We start from the raw sequence: 18682 nt of genomic DNA, 5'->3' as shown, positions 1-18682 counted from the left end.
CTGCTTACTCAGTGGCAGGACCCACTGCCCTGCCATTCCCCAAGCCTTCTCACCAGGCTCCAGTGAAGGGCTCAGCCTGGTGGGAGGGCAAGACAGCTGTTTGAAGGGAGGCAGGGAGGCCGGGCAGGAGACAGGGGAGAACAGGATTGGATAAGGGAGCTGTATGTAGCTTTCCGACCCGGGTTTGTGGACACATGTCCTCCTGCAGGGCTCCTGTCTTCCTGCCTCAGCGTCCCCTGTGTGGTCTACTGGCCCCAGCACCTCTCTCCTTCCTACCCCCTGTGCCAATTCTAGGTGTGCCCTTCCTTCCCCTTAGAGTGGAGTGTCTCAGGACAATCAATTCTTCATCCCATTGGACTAACATACATCAGTGCGGGGTTAGGTTCCAAATTCATCATCAGCGCTTTTACCTGGGTAAATTACTTCCTAAGCCTCAGTTTCCCAATCCGTGACATGAGAATCATGCCCATCTTGACAGGACATGGATATGAGGACAGGGGATACATGTACAAAGAGCCTGGCACTCAGAGGCCACTCAGTAAATGGTAGAATAGCTGTTGTTCGAAAGGTGTGTGAGTATGGATTCCTCCCTCCCTCGCTTCTTCCCCAGGGGTGTTCCATTCGTGCCTAAATAATATACAATCAAACTGAAAAAGAGTCGGGGCGCCTGGCTGGCTCAGTGAGTAGGGCAAGCGCACTTGATCTTGGGGTCATGAGTTTGAACCCCCATTGGGCGTAGACATTGCTTAAAGGAATAAACTTAAAAATAATCTTTAAAGGGGTGCCTGGGTGGCATAGTTGGTTGAGGAGCTGACTCTTGGTTTCAGCTCAGGTCACGGTCTCAGGGTCCTGGGATCGAGTCCCACGTTGAGCTCAACACTCCTTGGAGTTGGCTTGAGATTCTCACTCTCTGCACCTCTCTCTCTCTCCCTTTCTAACATAAATAAATAAATATTGTTAAATCATTTTAAAAATTATAATTAAAAAAAATAAGACATGTTATGATATCAGTTAAAATCAAAGATCCAGATTAGGTAGGAAACCTTGTAGATACTCAGGCCATACCATTCTAAGCAGATGCTACCAAGTAAATCCCCCAAATTAGCTGTTAGCTTCCTGGATGCCAAAGAAAAAGGGGAAAGACAGTCTCTATCCCACCGTCCAGTCCACCTAAATGGCCTTTCTTCTTCGGCAGATGAACCGGCTGTGCTGGAGATGGAGGACCTTGACCGCTTGGCTATTCGGCTGGGGGATGGGCTGGACCCCGACTCTGTGTCTCTAGCCTCTGTCACAGCTCTCACCACCAATGTCTCCAACAAGCGGTGAGTATGCAGGAGACCCTCAACCCAAACTGCCCTTGCTCCTTCAGGCAAGACCCTGCTGGGTGTGGAACTGGGGTGGGGAAGAATCAGCCCCCTCCCACCCCCAACCAGCTTCTTCCTAACCCTGTCCCTTTCTTCTTTTCCTGGAAGTCTCTCACACCTTGGTCCCTACAAAGGCAGGAGCCTATTTCCAGGTCACTGAACACCTCCAGGCCACGGGAAATCAGAGAGTTGCCCAGCCCACAGCAGAACCTGTCAACCTAGTATCTCTGTCTCTGTCACTTGTGCCATTAGCTGGTCCTCTCTATTGAGACCTCTGCAAACAACTAATCTCCATTCTGTTTGACAGTCCTGGAGGGTTTGAAGACTATGATTCTGTCCTTCTGCCCTTTGCCAGGGTCCAACCACTGATAGTGCCCACCTCCTCCCCTCCAAGCAGTCCCTTACACCAGGCCTGACTGTACATTTTCCTTCTCAGGTCCAAGCCAGACATTAAGATGGAGCCATGTGCTGGGCGGCCCATGGATTTCCAGGTAGGTGGGACATCTCGAGGCTGCATACTCTGTAGACTCTACTCAAGTGGGGAGTTCTGACCAGATGTGCATTATAGACTCTGAGGTTGCATGGATCTGAGGGTCATAGAGAACCACAAGCTGAATGTAAGTTCCCAAAGTAAGCTTGTTTCTGGGAGGCACTCATAAAAGTGTCATGACTAAAGAGGCATAAGCTTAAAGAGGAACTTGAGAACGATGCTTATGCTGGGCAAAACACTCCCAGGACTTCATTTGTGTTCAGCATTGGACTTCATCAAGTCAGAGGGACCTGGAAAAACCATAAAAAGACCAAGAAGCACCACGATATATTTGTTGGAATATATACATATATTCCAACAATTAAAGTAAGAGCCTCTGAAGAGAGATTTTTTTTTTTTGGTGTGCTGTTTTAAATTGTTGTTTTCTATTATTTAATGTCAGAAGTAATGTCAATCCTGGTTATCCACAGATGAGAGAATGTGGGTGGTTATTTTTTTTCTTTTTCTTCTCTGTGTTTTTTCCAATTAACACTTATTTTTTCTGTTGGTGAGTTTCTTTTCTCTTTTATTCTTAGATCTTTTATTTATTTATTTGTCAGAGAGAGAGAGAGAGGGAGAACACAAGCAGGCAGAGCAGCAGGCAGAGGCAGAGAGAGAAGCAGGCTCCTCGCTGAGCAAGGAGCCCGATGCGGGACTCGATCCCAGGACCCTGGGATCATGATCTGAACCGAAGGCAGCGGCTTAACCAACTGAGCCACCCAGGTGTCCCTCTGTTGGTGTGTTTCTAAAACCGGGGACAAACTGGCTGTGATGGGGAGAGATTTGAAGCCGTTGAATTGTTAATGTGCTCACAGCGCGGGCAGGATGGGTCGTGAGCATGGCTGGTAGCTGCGGAGAGAGGGCCACACAGGGCGATTAAACCCTCGTGCAGCCCCCAAGCCTGGGGGCCTGGTCCTGAAGCTTGCAGGGCCACATCCTGATTTTGTCTCTTCTGGCAGAGTCGATCAGAGCCTGAGAAACTGAGTTCTACTAACCCAACCCACAATAGACTAAGCTGAAAGCGCCGAGTACTTATTTATAAACTGGAAGCAGGAAGGCCCAGAGACCACCCATTGCTCTAGACCTTCCCTTAGGGTCTAACGAGACCCAACTTTAGGTCAGAAGACTCTGGGCGTTCCTAGGACTGAGTACACTCACTGGTCAGAGGAAACAGAGTCTTTAGGAGATCCCACTTGGCTACCACTGTATCAGAACCTGGGCCCAGAATCAGAGTGAGCCTTCTCTCCCAGGTTAGAGATACATCTTTTTTTTTTCTTTTTAATTTGAGAGAGAGAGAGAGAAAGCATGTCCACGTGAGCATGAGCAGGGGTAGGGTCAGAGGGAGAAGCAGATGCTCTGCTGAGCAGGGACTCGAATGTGGGGTTCGATCCCAGGACTCTGGGATCATGACCTGAGCCAAAGGCAGGCGCTTAACCCAGGGAACCACCCAGATGCCCCCACAGCTGTATCTTTGATACTCACTTCCCAGACAGTACACACGGCCCCATCGTTAAGGACGGCCCCACCCCTCCTCCCTCAGGTGACGGTACCAAGGACTAGGAGGTACCTTTCTTTGTATCCGTTCATCAGTTGTGTTTTGTGTTTCCTCAGGGACATTCCTTGTCTCCCTTAATCCTTGCTTCAGTTCATTTTCATCCAGTTGGCGACCGTCTTTCCAGGTGCTCGAAAATAAGCTCCAGGCAGTAGTTTTAAACGGCTTCAAGCTGTTGGGCTCCCGGGAGGTCTGGGAATGTCGCTCCCTCCTGTCTCTGCCACAACCCAAACACAGAGTATCTGAAGACTTTTCCAGAGGCCTGGGCTCGGGGCTTTGCTCCTGTCTTCTGAGAATAGGAAAATCCCAGAGAACAAAGACCTCCTTGTCTGTGTTTTCAGATGTGTCACCAGCCTGCCACATCGAGGCACATAGAAAATGGAGTCATTGTTGAGCCTATTATCATGACTTACGTTCTCGAAGGCTTGCTATGAGCCAAGCACAATACTGCGAGCTGTCTGTGTGTTTTCCATTTAAGTTAATATAATCCGTACAACCATCCAAATATAGGTATTCCTCCACTTCATAGGTGAGAAACCGAGGCACAAAGAGGGTGAGGAGCTTTCCCCAGGTCACACAGTTATTCAAAGGTAAAGTCAGGGTGTCCAACCGAAGCAGTCAGAGTGACTAATTTCTCTCTAACTGGATGGATCTAATTGGATGGTCACCCCCTATGGTCCGCGTTCATCTTTAGCTTACTACCTACTGCTTTTTTTTTTTTTAAGGTTTTATTTATTTGACAGAAATCACAATTAGGCAGTGAGGCAGGCAGAGAGAGAGAGAGAGAGAGAGAGAGAGAGGAGGAAGCAGGCTCCCTGCTGAACAGAAAGCCCGATGCAGAGTTCAATCCCAGGACCCCGGGATCATGACCTGAGCTGAAGGCAGAGGCTTTAATCCACTGTGCCACCCAGGTGCCCCTCTACTGCTTATTTTTAAAGTCCTTTCCAACTGCTTCCTGACAGAGACTTTAATTAAGCGGGCCACACTTTCTCCCTCCAAAGGCTTTGCAGACATTCTGAATTGAACAGAACAGAATAGTTGTTGTATTTAACCTGGTAACACAGTATTGTCTGACAAGTTCATTCCCATCTCAATCACAATTATGAAAACAGTTTTAGAGAGAGAGCTCTGAGAATGCAAGTGTGGATTTATCCTTGCTTCCAAAAAATACAATGTAGGGAGCAAGAAAACAGCAAAGGAACGTCCCTCTCGAGAGAGCTTAGCTTCGCCCAGTCAGAAAGACCTCTGAAAGCGCACCCAGCTGGTGGGAGAAGATGTAGGAAGGACCCTGAGGGCTCAGGACCACCAAGAGGCCATGGCGTGCCCATCCCCTTTGTTTCCACTGGCTAGAATGTATGTAATGTGCAAACCCTTTCTTGATTATTGGCATCTCGAAGGTGAGAAGCCCCAGTGTCATCCCAGGGAATCTGCAGCTTCCCCATCAGAGTGAGCAATGGTCAGCACCTGGCAGAGAGATTCTTGTTGGGTCATGGAATCCTGAGTGTGTTCCCTGCCCTTTCCTCTGGGCACCAAGATCGCATACATTTTCACCTCCATGTCATCTCGTGACATTGACCATGGATCCCAGCCTCGAAGGCAGTATTGCACCCTCTTCCTCGCTGGTCTCCCCGCCCTCGTAGCGCCTCCTCCATTCCAACCTCTGTGCCACCACTAGAGTGATGTTCTCAAAATGCAGATCCAGTCATGCCACATCTTGGCCACCTGGAGGTGAGGAAAGGTAGAGGGTATTACAGAAGGGCAGCACTGATGCGCCTGTCCCCTGCCATCTCCGGTTCCCCGCCACTGTTCCTGCAGCATGATCAGAGCCCGCGGAAGCATGTCACAGAGCACCATGGCTCTTGGGTTCTCCCAGGACAGAGATGCAGGTTTACACTCTGCCTTGTTCCTTGCAATGGTTTTCATGAAATCACATGGAGATTAGGTCCCTCATCTTGGAGGAGGAGGACTGAATAGGTCTTTACCCTAAGAGTCTCCCAGGTCCACTGCTTGGTCGGTTCCTTTGTGGGTCTATTTGCTGCCCCATCTCCACCCTGGAAAAATCAAGTCCTCTGCTGATGGGAGAATGGAAGGAAAGGATGGCCAGTCCTCTCCCTCAAAATTTGTCTTATCTTAATTCTATTTTTTTTAAGATTTATTTATTTATTTGAGGGTGAGGAGGGGCAGAAGGAGAGAACGAGAATCTCAAGCAGACTTCCCACTGAGCAGGAGCAGGACGTGGGGCTCGATCCCACAACACTGAGATCATGATCTGAGCCAAAATCAAAAGTTGGACGCTCAACGGGCTGAGCCACCCAGACATCCCTGATTTGAAATTTTTTTGAAACTTCAAGACCAAGTGATATAGACCCTCCATATAACCCCAGGTTGGGGGTGGGGAAGCAGCAGAAATGACATTCTCCTCCCCCACCAACACCATGCAATGACCCCACTGGCTCACGTTCAGGGTTTCCCTCGGGGTCACCCTTCAGCCAGCAAAGAGCACCCTCTGGAGGCTTTCTCTCCCCGCCCCCACCCTCTGCTCCTTTCAACCCTTTGTCCTCTTCCTATACCCATCCTTTGGGTCCTGAAAAGGAGTAGGGGGCCTCATGGCTGGGCCTCTGGATAAGAAACATAAAAACTAACCAACTGCTCACATTTACAAGGTTAATCTCTTGATGTCACATCTTATTTCTTATTAGGCCCAAACTGTGTATGTCTCCTTCCCCAGTGTTGAGTTACAGAGTCTTACTTTCTTTCTTTTTCTAATGGAGGGGAGAGGATGGGTTAGTTGTGGGAAAATATAATGAGTTTTTTTTTTTTTAAGGCTTTGGCATTTAAAAGTTTCATAGAGGTTAAAACTCTATGAACTGCTGTGCAAGAATATTCTGGAAGGACTTCTAGTATCTGCTTACTCTCTTCACAGTCAACTTCTCGGAACTAAGTTAATTAGCTCTATTTCCTTTTTAGCTCCCTGAAGAATCGGTGATCATTAAACGTCTACAGAGCTCTGGACGCTGAGCTTCATTCCCTTTGGCATTTCAAGTTCCAAATAGAAATCCTTGCTTTCATAGTTCAAGTGTTACTTCAATTAGCGAATGTTCGGTTTCCAGTTCTATATACTTACTTGGCAATGTTCTCATTGGTACCGAAATTTCTATTTTTCTTAACATCATTAGTTTTGATGTGCAGATTTCTTGGGCTTCAGAAAATTTATGAGACTTTGACGGACACAGTGGAGGATAATTTCCATGGCTATTCTTTTTTTATGAAAAGGGAAAATAATCTTCTGGAGTAAAATCGTATTTAGAAGTTGCATCAAAGCACAGCGATTAAAATACCAAATCTGCAAATGGGAAGCATAAAAGCAACCCCCACAGTTTCATTAGAAGAATTAGCCAAGGTAAATGCTAACACTAGCTTAGCACAGGCTATTTTGTTAAAATGTTAAAATGCAAGTGTGAGAGAAACAAATGGAACAATCATAAACTATAGGACCCCACCTACTTGGGAGACTCTGAGAAGTCATTTATCACAAGAACTCTCATCTTCTAGAACTTTCTATGGTTTATGAAGCACCTTGATACACAGGACCTTCACATAACTTATGGATAGGTGATGTTTCCACATCTAGCTCAGTGAGCCTCTCACAACTGGTCATGTATGAGTTCTGGGGTTCATTGCCACCCCAGCCCCCCAAATCTGTGCTTCTTTCTATTTTTGTCATGGCCACCCCAATGGGGACCAGCACCTCTAAATCCAAAGCAAGAACTGATTGCTTAAAATGAAGGTTCAAGAGGGGCACCTGGGTGGTGCAGTCGGCTAAACGTCTGACTCTTGGTTTTGGCTTGGGTTGTGATCTCAGGGTCATGAAATCCAGCCCAGGTGTCGCCGGGCGCCATGCTCAGCAGGGAATCTACTTGGGACTTTGTCTCCCTCTCTCTTCCCCTCCCTACCTCTCTCTCCCTCTCTCTCCAATAAATAAATCTTGAAAGGGAAGGTTCAGAAAAGGTATGCACACATACCACCCCTCCCCCACCCCACATATATACATAAACATTTGTTAGATGTACGAACTACTGGAAAACGGCTTCCCAGCATAGAAGTAAGACTCCAGGGGGCTAGACCCCCCCTAAAAAGACACAGAGCACACAAAACACACAGCATCAAGCCAGCAAAGGTGGCCCATGCTCCCCAACAAAGAAATTAAACAAAAGGAGGAAACCAGGAGTGTGGTAAGAAACACAGAGAGCTTTCAGAGGCCCCCAATCTTAAAAAGAGAGATCCTAGAGCAAGAAATTACTTGCACGTTAATGAAGACATAGAAAGCTTAATTCCTGAGTGCGTGAAACCCCATAAGTGGTTTGCAGCCTTCTACTAGGCAGAGCCAGGGAGGCTGGGAGAGTCCTAAAAATCCTGATGCCTGGCCCCACCCGCCCGAGGTTGGACAGTTTTGGTCTGGAGTTTGGGGGGGACACCAGCTTGTTTAACCAGCGCCCTCCACCCTGCAGATAATTCTAGAACACAGGCAGCAGTGATCCAGCCCAGGCCCTTCCTTTATAGAAGAAGACACAGGGGCTTAGTGGGGAAAGAGCCCCGGATCCAAGCGCTCACACTGGAACCCAAGCCCCGTATTGGCTCCCTGCTCCTGGGCTCGGCTCCAGGAGGACCGGCTGCCCGGCTCACGGGGCTCACCTCTGGCTTCCCTCTCCTGCCTGCAGGTCAGCATCACCGTGATCGAGGCCCGGCAGCTGGTGGGCTTGAACATGGACCCCGTAGTGTGCGTGGAGGTGGGTGATGACAAGAAGTGCACGTCCATGAAGGAGTCCACTAACTGCCCCTACTACAATGAGGTCAGTACCTTGTGGCCTTACGTGTGGAAAGGGACTTCCTACATGTGGTGGGACGCGGGGCTCCAGGCCACCGAGCCCCATGGGAGCAGCAGGAGTCAAGGGGCACAAAAGGCTCCCAGCAGGGCTGACCTTGGCCCACGCTGTTACAGCCCCCAGCATGCAGATGTGCCGTGCCATGTCCACTGAAGCCCAAGTCTAGATCACCCCCTGACAGTGTTCTGGCCGGAGGCCACCCTTTGAAACAAACCTCCAGCGCTGTCTGTGGGTGAACCCCGTGGGGCTTGGCCAGAGCCCTCTGGGTCAGTGACACCATTCAGGAGCGGTCCCTGTGAGCCAGCCTCTCCTGTAAATGCTGCAGGTGCGTCCCCTCATCCGGCCTCCACGAAAGTCGGAGGTTGTTGCCCTCAATCCCATGTGACATGAGGGGACACTGAAGCTCTTGGAGAAAGTCCTTGCCCGGTCGGTAAGGGCCAGAGACGGGTTCCAAGTGCTCACCTTCCTCCTGGGCTGCCTCCAGGCTGCCTGAACCTCTGCGGGGATGCTTCCAGAGCACTGGCCTTAGGGTATGAGAGAAAAAGTCTGGTTCCTGCTCCTGTTCTTTGCAGCCATCTGAGGCCACACTGAGGTCAAAGGAACTCAGAGACCTTCTAATACTATCTCCGCATCTTATGGAGGAGGAGACTGAGGCCTCAGTGGGAAGGGCTTTGCCCAAGAGCACAGAGAGCGCTGTTGATGAAGCAGGACCCAGCCTGTCGGCCTCAGCCCAGGGCTCCCTCTGCCCCCTCAGATGGCCACCGCTGACACAATAGGCTGGCTCTGGGCTTCAGCAGGGAACGGACCTAATCAGCTCTCGTGGGAGATGTCCAGGTGACCTTTAGATGCCTGAGCGTCTGAGGGACATAGAAGCCTGAGGGTTCTAGCCCTCCCTCTCCTGGAGGGACAACCAGTTGGCCTTGCCTGGTGGCTCCAAGAAGTGGGGGTGCCAGGCTGGCCCAAGTGAGACATCTGTGTCCCGGGTCTCCATGTCTGTGCTGAGGCGTGGTGAGGGCTGGGGGTCCCCCCTGAACTTGACAGGGAGCTCCCCAGCCATGCATCTTCAGGAAGGAAAACTGGACACACTTCTGTCCCCCACAGGGACCCAGGCTAGGGCCCTATGCTACCACGGGTGGGCCTGGCTCTCACAGCTGGTAGCCCATAGGCCCACAGGGCTGGGGCATCCGTGCTCACAAACACCTTCCCTCATCTCCCAGCCCCATGTGGCCACTTTCCCAGGAGCCAGGAAATTCAGCCTCCCCGCCTCTGACCTCACATCAGGGCGCATCCCTGGCCAGCCTAGCTAAGAGTCTGCTTTCCCTTAATGGATCTGGAGACACGTGCCCATGGCCTTCCACGGTTATTTGATAGCGGCAGAGCCACGTTTGGCTGACTCAAGACTCACCTTGCACCAGCCCCAATGCACTTTGTGTTTTGTTCACACTGCCTGCTCCTTCCCAAGGAAACAGAGCAGCTCCTATGCCGTTTCCCCAGCAAACTCCTACTCACTCTCCAGAGCCCAGGCCTAAGGTCCTTGTCCCTGAGCCGACCTACCAGCATCCTCTGGGTCAGAGGTCGATGCGCTTCTTTCTCTGGGACAGTAACGTCCCTGAACTGTGGTTGGTCCTTCATGTCTCTGTCCCTGGTGGGTTAGAGGCTCCCTGTCTCCTGTGTCACTGTGGCCCAGCCCAGAAGCTGGCTTGTGCCTGGAGGGGTTGGGTAGCACTTTGCTGAATGGATACTCCCCCGAAGGAAGAAACATACATTTGCTCAGCATGTGTGGCACTTTGAGCCCATGCCTGCCAACATGGGGACCACAGAGGTGACAGTCTCTCCCCTGACAGGTCATGCCTACTTCCAGCCTAAAAACTACTTTCCAGTTGCCACTAAGACTTTCCACTAAGAAACCACTTTCCACTAAGACTATCCCTTCCACTCACGTGAATCTTTAATCTGTTCTTGATTCTAGTTTTGTTCTTTCTCACAAATCCAAGTGGCTCTGATTCATTGAATTTCTGTTTCTGCCAAACCAGTGTTTCTCACTCAGCACTAGGGACGTTTTGGTGTCAGGGATTGTCCTGTGAAATGTGGGACGTTGGCAGCATCCCTTCTACTCACTCGGTGGCGGTAGCAACCCCACCCAGTAGCAACCAAAAATGTTTCCAGATGTTGCCAGATGTCCCGCTGGGGTTAGAATTACCTCGCTGAGAACAACCACTTGAAGCTATCTTCCCACGACTCCTCTGGTCCCAAAGCAGGACTTTTCCTTTTTGTTTCTTGTCCTATGCCACGTTCCTCCTCACTGAAAAATATCCGTAGTCCCAGGGCTGTGCTGCTTCTGGCTAATTCTCTGAGTTAGCAGGAACTTTCCTTTTTTGACTCCACTAAACACAACATGGGAGATGAGAACAATAGCATGACTTAGCAGACTTCTAAAGTGGTTCGAAAAGGGACGTCTGCTCAGGACACACAAGGAATGTGCCCACAGACTCCTCAGAGGCTGCAGAATTCTGGCTCTCACTTAGCTAGCTCGCTCTCCCAGGGCAGACGCAGTCAGAGGCAGCGGCCTGGCCTTTGCCCCCTGCCTGGCTCCAGACCCATCTTCCTGTGAAGGGAGGCTCACAGCCACTGCCCTCCCATTATAGCCTGACCGTTCAAGTCCAGGTCAAGACCCCATTCCATGGCTCCATCTGGTCCTGGCCACTGGTGCCTTCCCCTTCTGCTTCAGCCACCTCTCTCTCTGGGCCTGGATCCTTCTCTTCTTTCTTCCCAAAGAGTCTGGCATCACCCATCCACTCAACACCCCCAGCTCTGCCTTACTTTTCCATTGGTTCTTCCTTGCCTATAAGGTGTTCTACTCTGGCGTATTCTCTCTGAGTACAATGATGGAAAACCGCATATGCTCAGGGTCAGGAAACAGGCAGGAGTCTCTCTGTCTGTCTGTCCCCCATCCATCCCTTCTAGCCACGCCCCTTTCTGACCTCCCACTCACCGTCCAACTCGGTGAGCTGTCCCCACTGCCTCTCCTACTAAGTACCCCCCAGTCTCCACCCCCAGCTCCACAGAAACCGCCCTCGGTCATCAAGGACCGGGTCATCAAGGGTCATCAAGGGTCATCAAGGACCACACTGTCCCCAAGTACAAGTCCACGTCACCCTTCTCTCTGGACTGCCCAGCTTTTTCTGTTGTCTTGATGCCCCCTCCCCTGGGGGCCTCTCTGCTGCCCTCCCCTCCTGCCATCTCATCCCTCGTGGCCTTTCCTGACACGTGCCCTGTGCCCTCTGACTGAAATCTAGTCACCTGCGTGACTAGATCTCCATCCATCTCTCCAGAGCTTCGGTGCCCCCCGACCAGTGCCACCTGACACATTGCGGCCACATGCAGCAGTTGCCATGTATGGGGCCCCCGACCATGTGCACTTATGGCTTTAACGCTTGACCGTGGTCAGCTCACTCAGACTTCACTACCATGCCTCCCACACCCCTTCGGATGGTGCCCCTGGAGCAGTTCAACATGGCAGCCCCGAGTATTGTCCCCACATCACAGGGCGGTAAACTGAGGCCCGGGAAGGAAGTGATTGGCCTAACTGGAAGAGCCCAGCTGTCTGCTCTAAAGGCAGCACTTTTAAAAAAAGATTTTGTTTATTTTGAGAAAGAGAGAGTGAGAAAGAGAGAACACAAGCAGAGAGGAACAGAGGAGCAGAGGGAGAGGGAGAAGCAGGCTCCCCACCGAGCAGGGAGCCCAATGTGGGGCTTGTTCCCAGAACCCTAGGATTATGACCTGAGCAGAAGGCAAACATTTAACTGATAGAGCCACCCAGGCACCCTAAAGGCAGCACTTTGACCCACAGTGCCCCAGTGTGAATCTCCAGGAGCAGGGAACACACTGTCCTCAGACATTGGTCCTAAGCATGTTGGCAACACTTCTTCCTTGTCTCTGCCCACAAATTCACCAAAGCCATGGTCCTTGTGTGACTGCGCCCTGCCCTCATTCCCGGCACCTGCATACCGAGGCCTGGAGAGATGGGGCCAGGGACAGTGGCAGCTCCCAGCTCCAGGGGCCAGATCATACTCGGAGCATTTTCCGTTTCTGGCAAATGAAGTCCTTCACACCTTCAACATCGCTGAAGCTGGGACACATCAGGCTTAGAGCAGTGTGGTTAAAGGCAATGTCTGTCTTGCCTGTACAGTGGCGCTGTATGTTATGGTGTCTCATACGGTCTCACCCAGCCTCATAACAAAACTCCGAGGCGGGTGTCATACCCCATCTTACAGCTTGGGAAACAGAGCAGACCACGTGCTGCCCAAAGCCACATGACTCCCGCCTGCCATAGAGTTGGGGGGACTGATATTTGCCACTGCTACTCCTCTGACCTTCGGGGCTCAGGGGAGATGGCCGGGACGCAGACAGGCACTGGCAGGAGAGAGGGGCCTGTCACTGTCCCAGATCGCTGGCTGCTATTAGCTGAATCATGGCAGGTTTGGGTCCTTCCTCTTTCCAGTACTTCGTCTTTGACTTCCACGTTTCTCCTGACGTCATGTTCGACAAGATCATCAAGATCTCGGTGAGTGTAGCTCAAGCTGCTCTTTGGTGTAGACTTGAAAAGGTCATCTCTCTGGATGAACCAACCATTAGAAGGCAGCCCCATGTCCAGACACACAGCTGGCAAGCACAGCACGGGCTGATCTGGGCCCCTCTCGCCTGTTTAACCAGGCATCTCTGCACAGTGTGCAACCTACTCACCCGTACCTGGCAGCCAGCAGAAATGAGGGCAAGAAGGGTTAATGCTGAGCCTCAGCAAGCCATTCCTGCCCTACCGAATGCCCTCCCACTTCACCAAAAAGCTCTGTTCCCCAGAAAGACGGGTGGTGCCACTGTCCCCCATGGAAAGCCTCTACCCTGCCTGGCCTGACTGGGGGCTGGTGGTTCTGCCTGGAAGGTGATCCACTCCAAGAACCTGCTGCGCAGTGGCACCCTAGTGGGGTCCTTCAAAATGGATGTGGGAACCGTGTACTCCCAGCCTGGTGAGTAGCTGCGTGATTCGGTCAGCTTCAGTGGCCACAGCTCACGAGGGTGGCCCAGGCCATCCTTCCCAACCTGGCAGTCCCCGGGCCTGACCTGGCCGGGACTATAAACTCAGTGTGAGGCCTTCAGGGGCGTGGAGGGATGGGCATCCCGTCTGCACGCAGAGGCAGCAATGACCTGTGCTCAGGCCGTTGGAGTCCCAGGAGCCCAGCAAGGTGTAGGGGGCTTCACCCCCTTTTACACTTGAGGGACTTGGGGTTCAGAGAAGTGTTGGGGCTCCACTGTCACCCAGATGGTCTGCGGAGAAATCAGGCTGTGTGACTCTAGGGCACCCCTGAGCCACACTGTCCTCAATACAAAGGGGTGTGGCAGCCTCTGAGGGAGGCCGGGCTCGCGGACTGTCCGTCGAGGGCCCTAGGCCCCCCAAGAATGGCGTGTGGGGCTGCAGATGACTCTCAGCAATGTGGGTCCCCATGAGCCAACCCTGGATGGGGCTGGCAAGGGAACCCCAATGGAATTCCCAGGGGCTTTGTGAGGCCCAGGCCAGGCCAAGAGGGCCCCACGCCTCGTCCCTGAAGTGAACCCACCACTCAGGATGCAGTAATGGTTCCGTCAGGCATTTTGACAGGGACCATCTCATTTCACCTGGCGTCACATTTGACCCCCACAGAACAGTGAGGCGGAGGCATTGGTGCTCCTCCCCATTGTGCAGATGAGATCAATGAAGCCAAGAGAAGTTAAGTAGCTTGGAAGGGCCACAAACTATTAGGTTGAACAAGTCGATGATTTCTTACGGTTCGACTTCATAGACGCTTGGCTGGTGCAGGCTCCGTGACATAGACTAGGGAATCGAGTCCAAACCCAGGACTGTACGCATAACCACCACAAACTCATAGGACACTCAATCCACCAGAGAGCTCAAAACACTAGTCAGGTGTCTCTGTATAACAAAGAGGCCCAGGGTTACGAAGAGACTTGCCCAGGGCCCATGGGAACAGAACCCAGTCTCCTGACTCCCGGCCAGCACCTTTCCCACTGCCATACACACACACACACACACACACACACACGCACACACACACTGTCGTCCTCAGCAGAGGGGGACCCTAGTGACCATTAGCGTCTTCGGAAGCGGGGAGAGGGCCGGTTGGCGATCCGGCTCTTCCCAGGCTCTGTGCTGGGCTAACCCACCGCCAGAGTTGCTGCTGCTTCTGAATCTGTTCCTGAGCCTGGTCCCCTTCCTGGGAACCTGACGTCACACAGCCCCTTCCGTTAGGGCACTGAGGTCTTCAATCTGATGGTCTCAGGTTTGGCCTGACTCTCCTGATGAGCCCCTGATTACTGACCCAGCCAGGGAGTCACTGGAAGCAAACTAGCCAGGGACACAGAGCTCGTGGGTGATGCTGAGAGTCTCTGGTAGTTCGATATCTTGTGGAGCTGGGAGGGTTTCCTGAGGGACCAGGGCCCACTTGTCACCCTGGCAGGACCATGTCTCCACCATCAGAGGCAACAGCAGGACCCTGCTCACTCACTAATTCTCTCTGCTGGAGGGGAGGGGGGCGAGGGGGGTCACCCAAGTCCACAGCCCCCCTCTGGTAGATCATAGAGGAGTTCCTGGGCGCTAGCCACTGCCCCAGCCTGACCCGCCTTCCCTGGCAGGTGTCTGAGAAGTTTGGAAGGGGTGGGGGAGAGGAAGGAGACCCTTCCAAGCTCAAAGAGCAGCAGCCCTAAAGGCAGGAGGGGCTTGGCAGGGACTCGGGTTGTTCTGAGGGGAGTCAGCAGCTGGACCCAGCGGGAGCACAGGGGCGGAGTGGGATGAGAGGAGTGAGGGGGGCAGAGTGGAATCAGGAGGCCTCACAGACCCCACTAAGGTCAGTGGTCTGTACCCCACACACTCACGAGGTGCAGACATTTGGAAGGAGGAGTGAGGGCGGGGGAGCCTCTCCGAGGGTTCTGCGGGGCTACTGTGTGCAGGTTGTCCGCAGGGGTCGGGGCAGGACAGCTGCGGGCAGAGAAACCAGTTTGGAGCGTTCTCGCTTCAAAGTCACACACCTGGATGCAGGACCTTTCCCCAGCTGTTCGCCCCTCTGGGGGCCTCTGTCTCCTTCCGGCCATCCTGGGGATCAGGCCCCAAAAGGCTGCTCAGCCCTGCAGCCTGCCCCCGACGGCAGGTGCAGTCCGCTCTCGTCACCCCTGCAGAGCACCAGTTCCACCACAAGTGGGCCATCCTGTCAGACCCCGACGACATCTCCGCTGGGCTGAAGGGCTACGTGAAGTGTGACGTCGCCGTGGTGGGCAAGGGGGACAACATCAAGACACCCCATAAGGCCAATGAGACAGATGACGATGACATTGAGGGGTGAGGTTCCCATCTGCCCCCAGCCCTGGAGACCTGATCCAGCCCTGGAGACCTGACCCAGCCCTCCCTTCCCCCACAAGGAGCCCCTGAGGTGGACTTGGCACACAGAGCCTCCCCGCACCCCTCTCCCTTACTTTTGTCCCCCCACCCCACACTCCCAGACAGACCAGCTCTTCCAAGAAGGACCAAAGGCAGGGCTGGCCTTGGGGTCCCTAGACCCCAAGAGACCCCAAGAGAGGAAGCACTGAGGCAGGGCGGGGAGGACTTCACGGAGATTGTCCCAGGCACCAGGGAAGGCAGATGCCAGGGCAGGACTGGGTTGCCCACGCCTGGCCACGAAAGCCTTAGCTCTGTGTGCCGGCAGGAACTTGCTGCTCCCCGAGGGGGTGCCCCCTGAACGCCAGTGGGCCCGGTTCTACGTGAAAATCTACAGAGCAGAGGGCTTGCCCCGTATGAACACCAGCCTCATGGCCAATGTGAAGAAGGCTTTCATTGGTGAGAACAAGGACCTGGTCGACCCCTATGTGCAAGTCTCCTTTGCTGGCCAGAAGGTATTGGGGTGCAGGAGGCAGGAGGCTGGGTTTGGGGTAACAGGCATGAGAGGTACAGAGTGATTGGAGGAGGGAGGCTGGAGGCGGATGTGAGGCAGAATGAGAAGCCAGGGGGCACCTTCGATCCCGGGGTGCATTCGAGGAGAGGGAGAAGGGAGGGGAGCTCCCGCTGAGAGGGGCTGGAGCTGCCGCTGGCTTGGGGGTCCTCTCAGCCACGGACAGGCCTTAGGGGATCCTGCCTGCCTCTGTGTCTTGCAGACCAAGAGCGCAGACAGGAGCACTGAAAGGGAGGAGAGTCTGAGAGGCTGGTGTGGGGGAGAGTGCCTGCCAGACATAAGTGTGTGTGCGTGTGTGTGCGTGTGCGCGCGCACACACACACATGAGCACTGGGTGTTGTATGCAACTGATGAATCACTAAAGTCTACCCCTAAAACCAACAATATGTTGCATGTTAACTAAGTTGAATTTAAATTAAAAATTATATATATATATACACCCCACACATACACATACATACACATACACATGACACCTGTATACACATACCCTATGCATAGTCCACATGCATGCACACATGTACACACATATAACATATACACGTAACCCCTATGTGCATACGTGTGCACACACGCGTGCGCGCACACACACACACACACACACACACACATACACACACACATACACACACACCCTGACCCTCACTCCTTCCCTCCAGGGCAAGACGTCAGTGCAGAAAAGCAGCTATGAGCCCCTGTGGAATGAGCAGGTGGTCTTTACAGACCTATTCCCCCCACTCTGCAAGCGCATGAAGGTGCAGATCCGAGACTCAGACAAGGTCAACGACGTGGCCATCGGCACCCACTTCATTGACCTGCGCAAGATTTCCAACGATGGGGACAAAGGTCAGCAGTAGGAGACTGGGTGAGGGGACGAGGGCACTGAAGGGCAGGAGTCAGTGAGACCTGCCCTCCCCCACCTCCTCCACCATCTCAACCATTTCCCGAAAGGCACCCAGGCATGGTGAGGGCTTGGTCCGCAGCTCCCCCCCTTCAAAGGAAAAGGGGAAGGTCATGGCTCAGGTCCTCTCATACAGCCTGCCTAAGCCAGTCTGTCTGGATTTGAACTGAGCCCTGAGGGTTAGTAGCTGTGTGATCTCTGAGCCTGTTTTCCCATCGGTGAAATGGAAATAATGATGACACGTATGTACACACACGTTTCACATATGCACATACTGTCTACCGGCTTGTGGGACTGACTCCTTCTAGAACTCAGGCTCTGGGCTTCAGGGAGGTAGAGCACGAGAAACACCTACCTCCAGCCTCGTGGTGCTCACAGGGGACTAGAGAGGGCGAGTGCCGTCACGGGCTCAAAACCTAAGGCCAGAGGCACAAAAGGCCACATGTTCTCTGACTGTTTATATGAACTGTCCAGAATAGGCAAATCCACAGAGACAGAAAGTAGACTAGTGTTTGCTGGGGCTGGAGGTGGGTGACAGGGACCTAACCGCTAATAGGTACAGAGTTTCTTGGGGGCGGGGGGCGATGGAATCAGGTGATGCCCGTACAACAGAGTGAATATACCGAAAACCACTACATGGCACATTTTTTTTTTAAGATTTTATTTATTTATTTGACAGAGATCACAAGTAGGCAGAGAGGCAGGCAGAGAGAGAGAGGGGAAGCAGGCTCCCCGCTGAGCAGACAGCCTGATGCGGGGCTCGATCCCAGGACCTTGGGATCATGACCTGAGCTGAAGGCAGAGGCCTTAACCCACTGAGCCACCCAGGCGCCCCATACACGGCACATTTTTAAATGGTGAATTTTATATCATGTACAGCACATCCTGAGTTTTTTAAATGCCATAAATTTTTTTCTAAACCAGGTACAACAAAAAACAAAAAAACATAGCACATGCTGCCAAATTGGGCCTGAGTTACACATGAGACAGCAAAGGCCAACAGCAGGACAAGTTAGCTGGGACTAGGATCTGAGCCTGCTTCACAGAGAAGGCGTTACACAGGCCGACAGAGGGAGGGTCTTCAGAGAGGAGGGGAGGGGTCTGCATGGGGGAGGGGCGATGGGGGGACCTGGTGAGATGCAGGTCTGCACAGACCGCTAAGGGCCAGAAGGCCAGGCTGAGGAATTTGAGGGGAGCCGGCCTCTGTCCCTCAAAGAGATTGTAGGCAGCCCGGGCTTCACGGAGCAGGAGGCAGGGAGCCTGACCTGCGAGGGCTCCGTGTAAGCGAGGAGGCTGTCTCGGGCTGCCCATGCTCAACAGATGGGTGCGGCCCTAAGGCCCCCCCATCGGCCACACGCTGGCTCACAGGCTTTCTCCCACTTCCAGTGTCTCGCTGAGCAAGGCATGGGGTTCTCGGCTCAGCCACCGGGAGTTCCCCAAAGAGGTTCCACCACTCCCATGA

The 18682-nt window shown here is 52.9% G+C and overlaps 1 protein-coding gene and 1 long non-coding RNA gene across 3 annotated transcripts in view; one reads left to right on the top strand and one right to left on the bottom strand.

Annotated features, from left to right (window-relative positions):
- Nucleotides 1-3644, bottom strand: part of LOC309871832 — a 6097-nt gene extending 2453 nt beyond the window's left edge. Inside the window, exon 1 of the long non-coding RNA XR_014315512.1 lies at nt 3461-3644. This is a non-coding gene — a long non-coding RNA (uncharacterized lncRNA). The remainder of the gene's footprint in view (nt 1-3460) is intronic.
- The window catches only part of OTOF (otoferlin), a gene marked incomplete at its 5' end in the record, with an annotated part of 90506 nt that overhangs the window by 51827 nt on the left and 19997 nt on the right, over nt 1-18682 (top strand). For both annotated transcript variants that reach the window (XM_082744966.1, XM_082744965.1), the window contains 8 exons: nt 1196-1322; nt 1801-1855; nt 8164-8295; nt 12830-12892; nt 13268-13352; nt 15553-15712; nt 16077-16263; nt 16979-17165. In XM_082744966.1, coding sequence (XP_082601092.1) covers nt 1196-1322; nt 1801-1855; nt 8164-8295; nt 12830-12892; nt 13268-13352; nt 15553-15712; nt 16077-16263; nt 16979-17165 — 996 coding nt within the window. The remainder of the gene's footprint in view (nt 1-1195; nt 1323-1800; nt 1856-8163; nt 8296-12829; nt 12893-13267; nt 13353-15552; nt 15713-16076; nt 16264-16978; nt 17166-18682) is intronic.

This window comes from Mustela nivalis, assembly GCF_964662115.1.
Source record: "Mustela nivalis genome assembly, chromosome: 8".
Lineage (NCBI taxonomy): Eukaryota > Metazoa > Chordata > Mammalia > Carnivora > Mustelidae > Mustela > Mustela nivalis.
The sequence above is the reverse complement of the archived record's forward strand: the minus strand, read 5'-3'. Positions and strand labels throughout refer to the sequence as shown.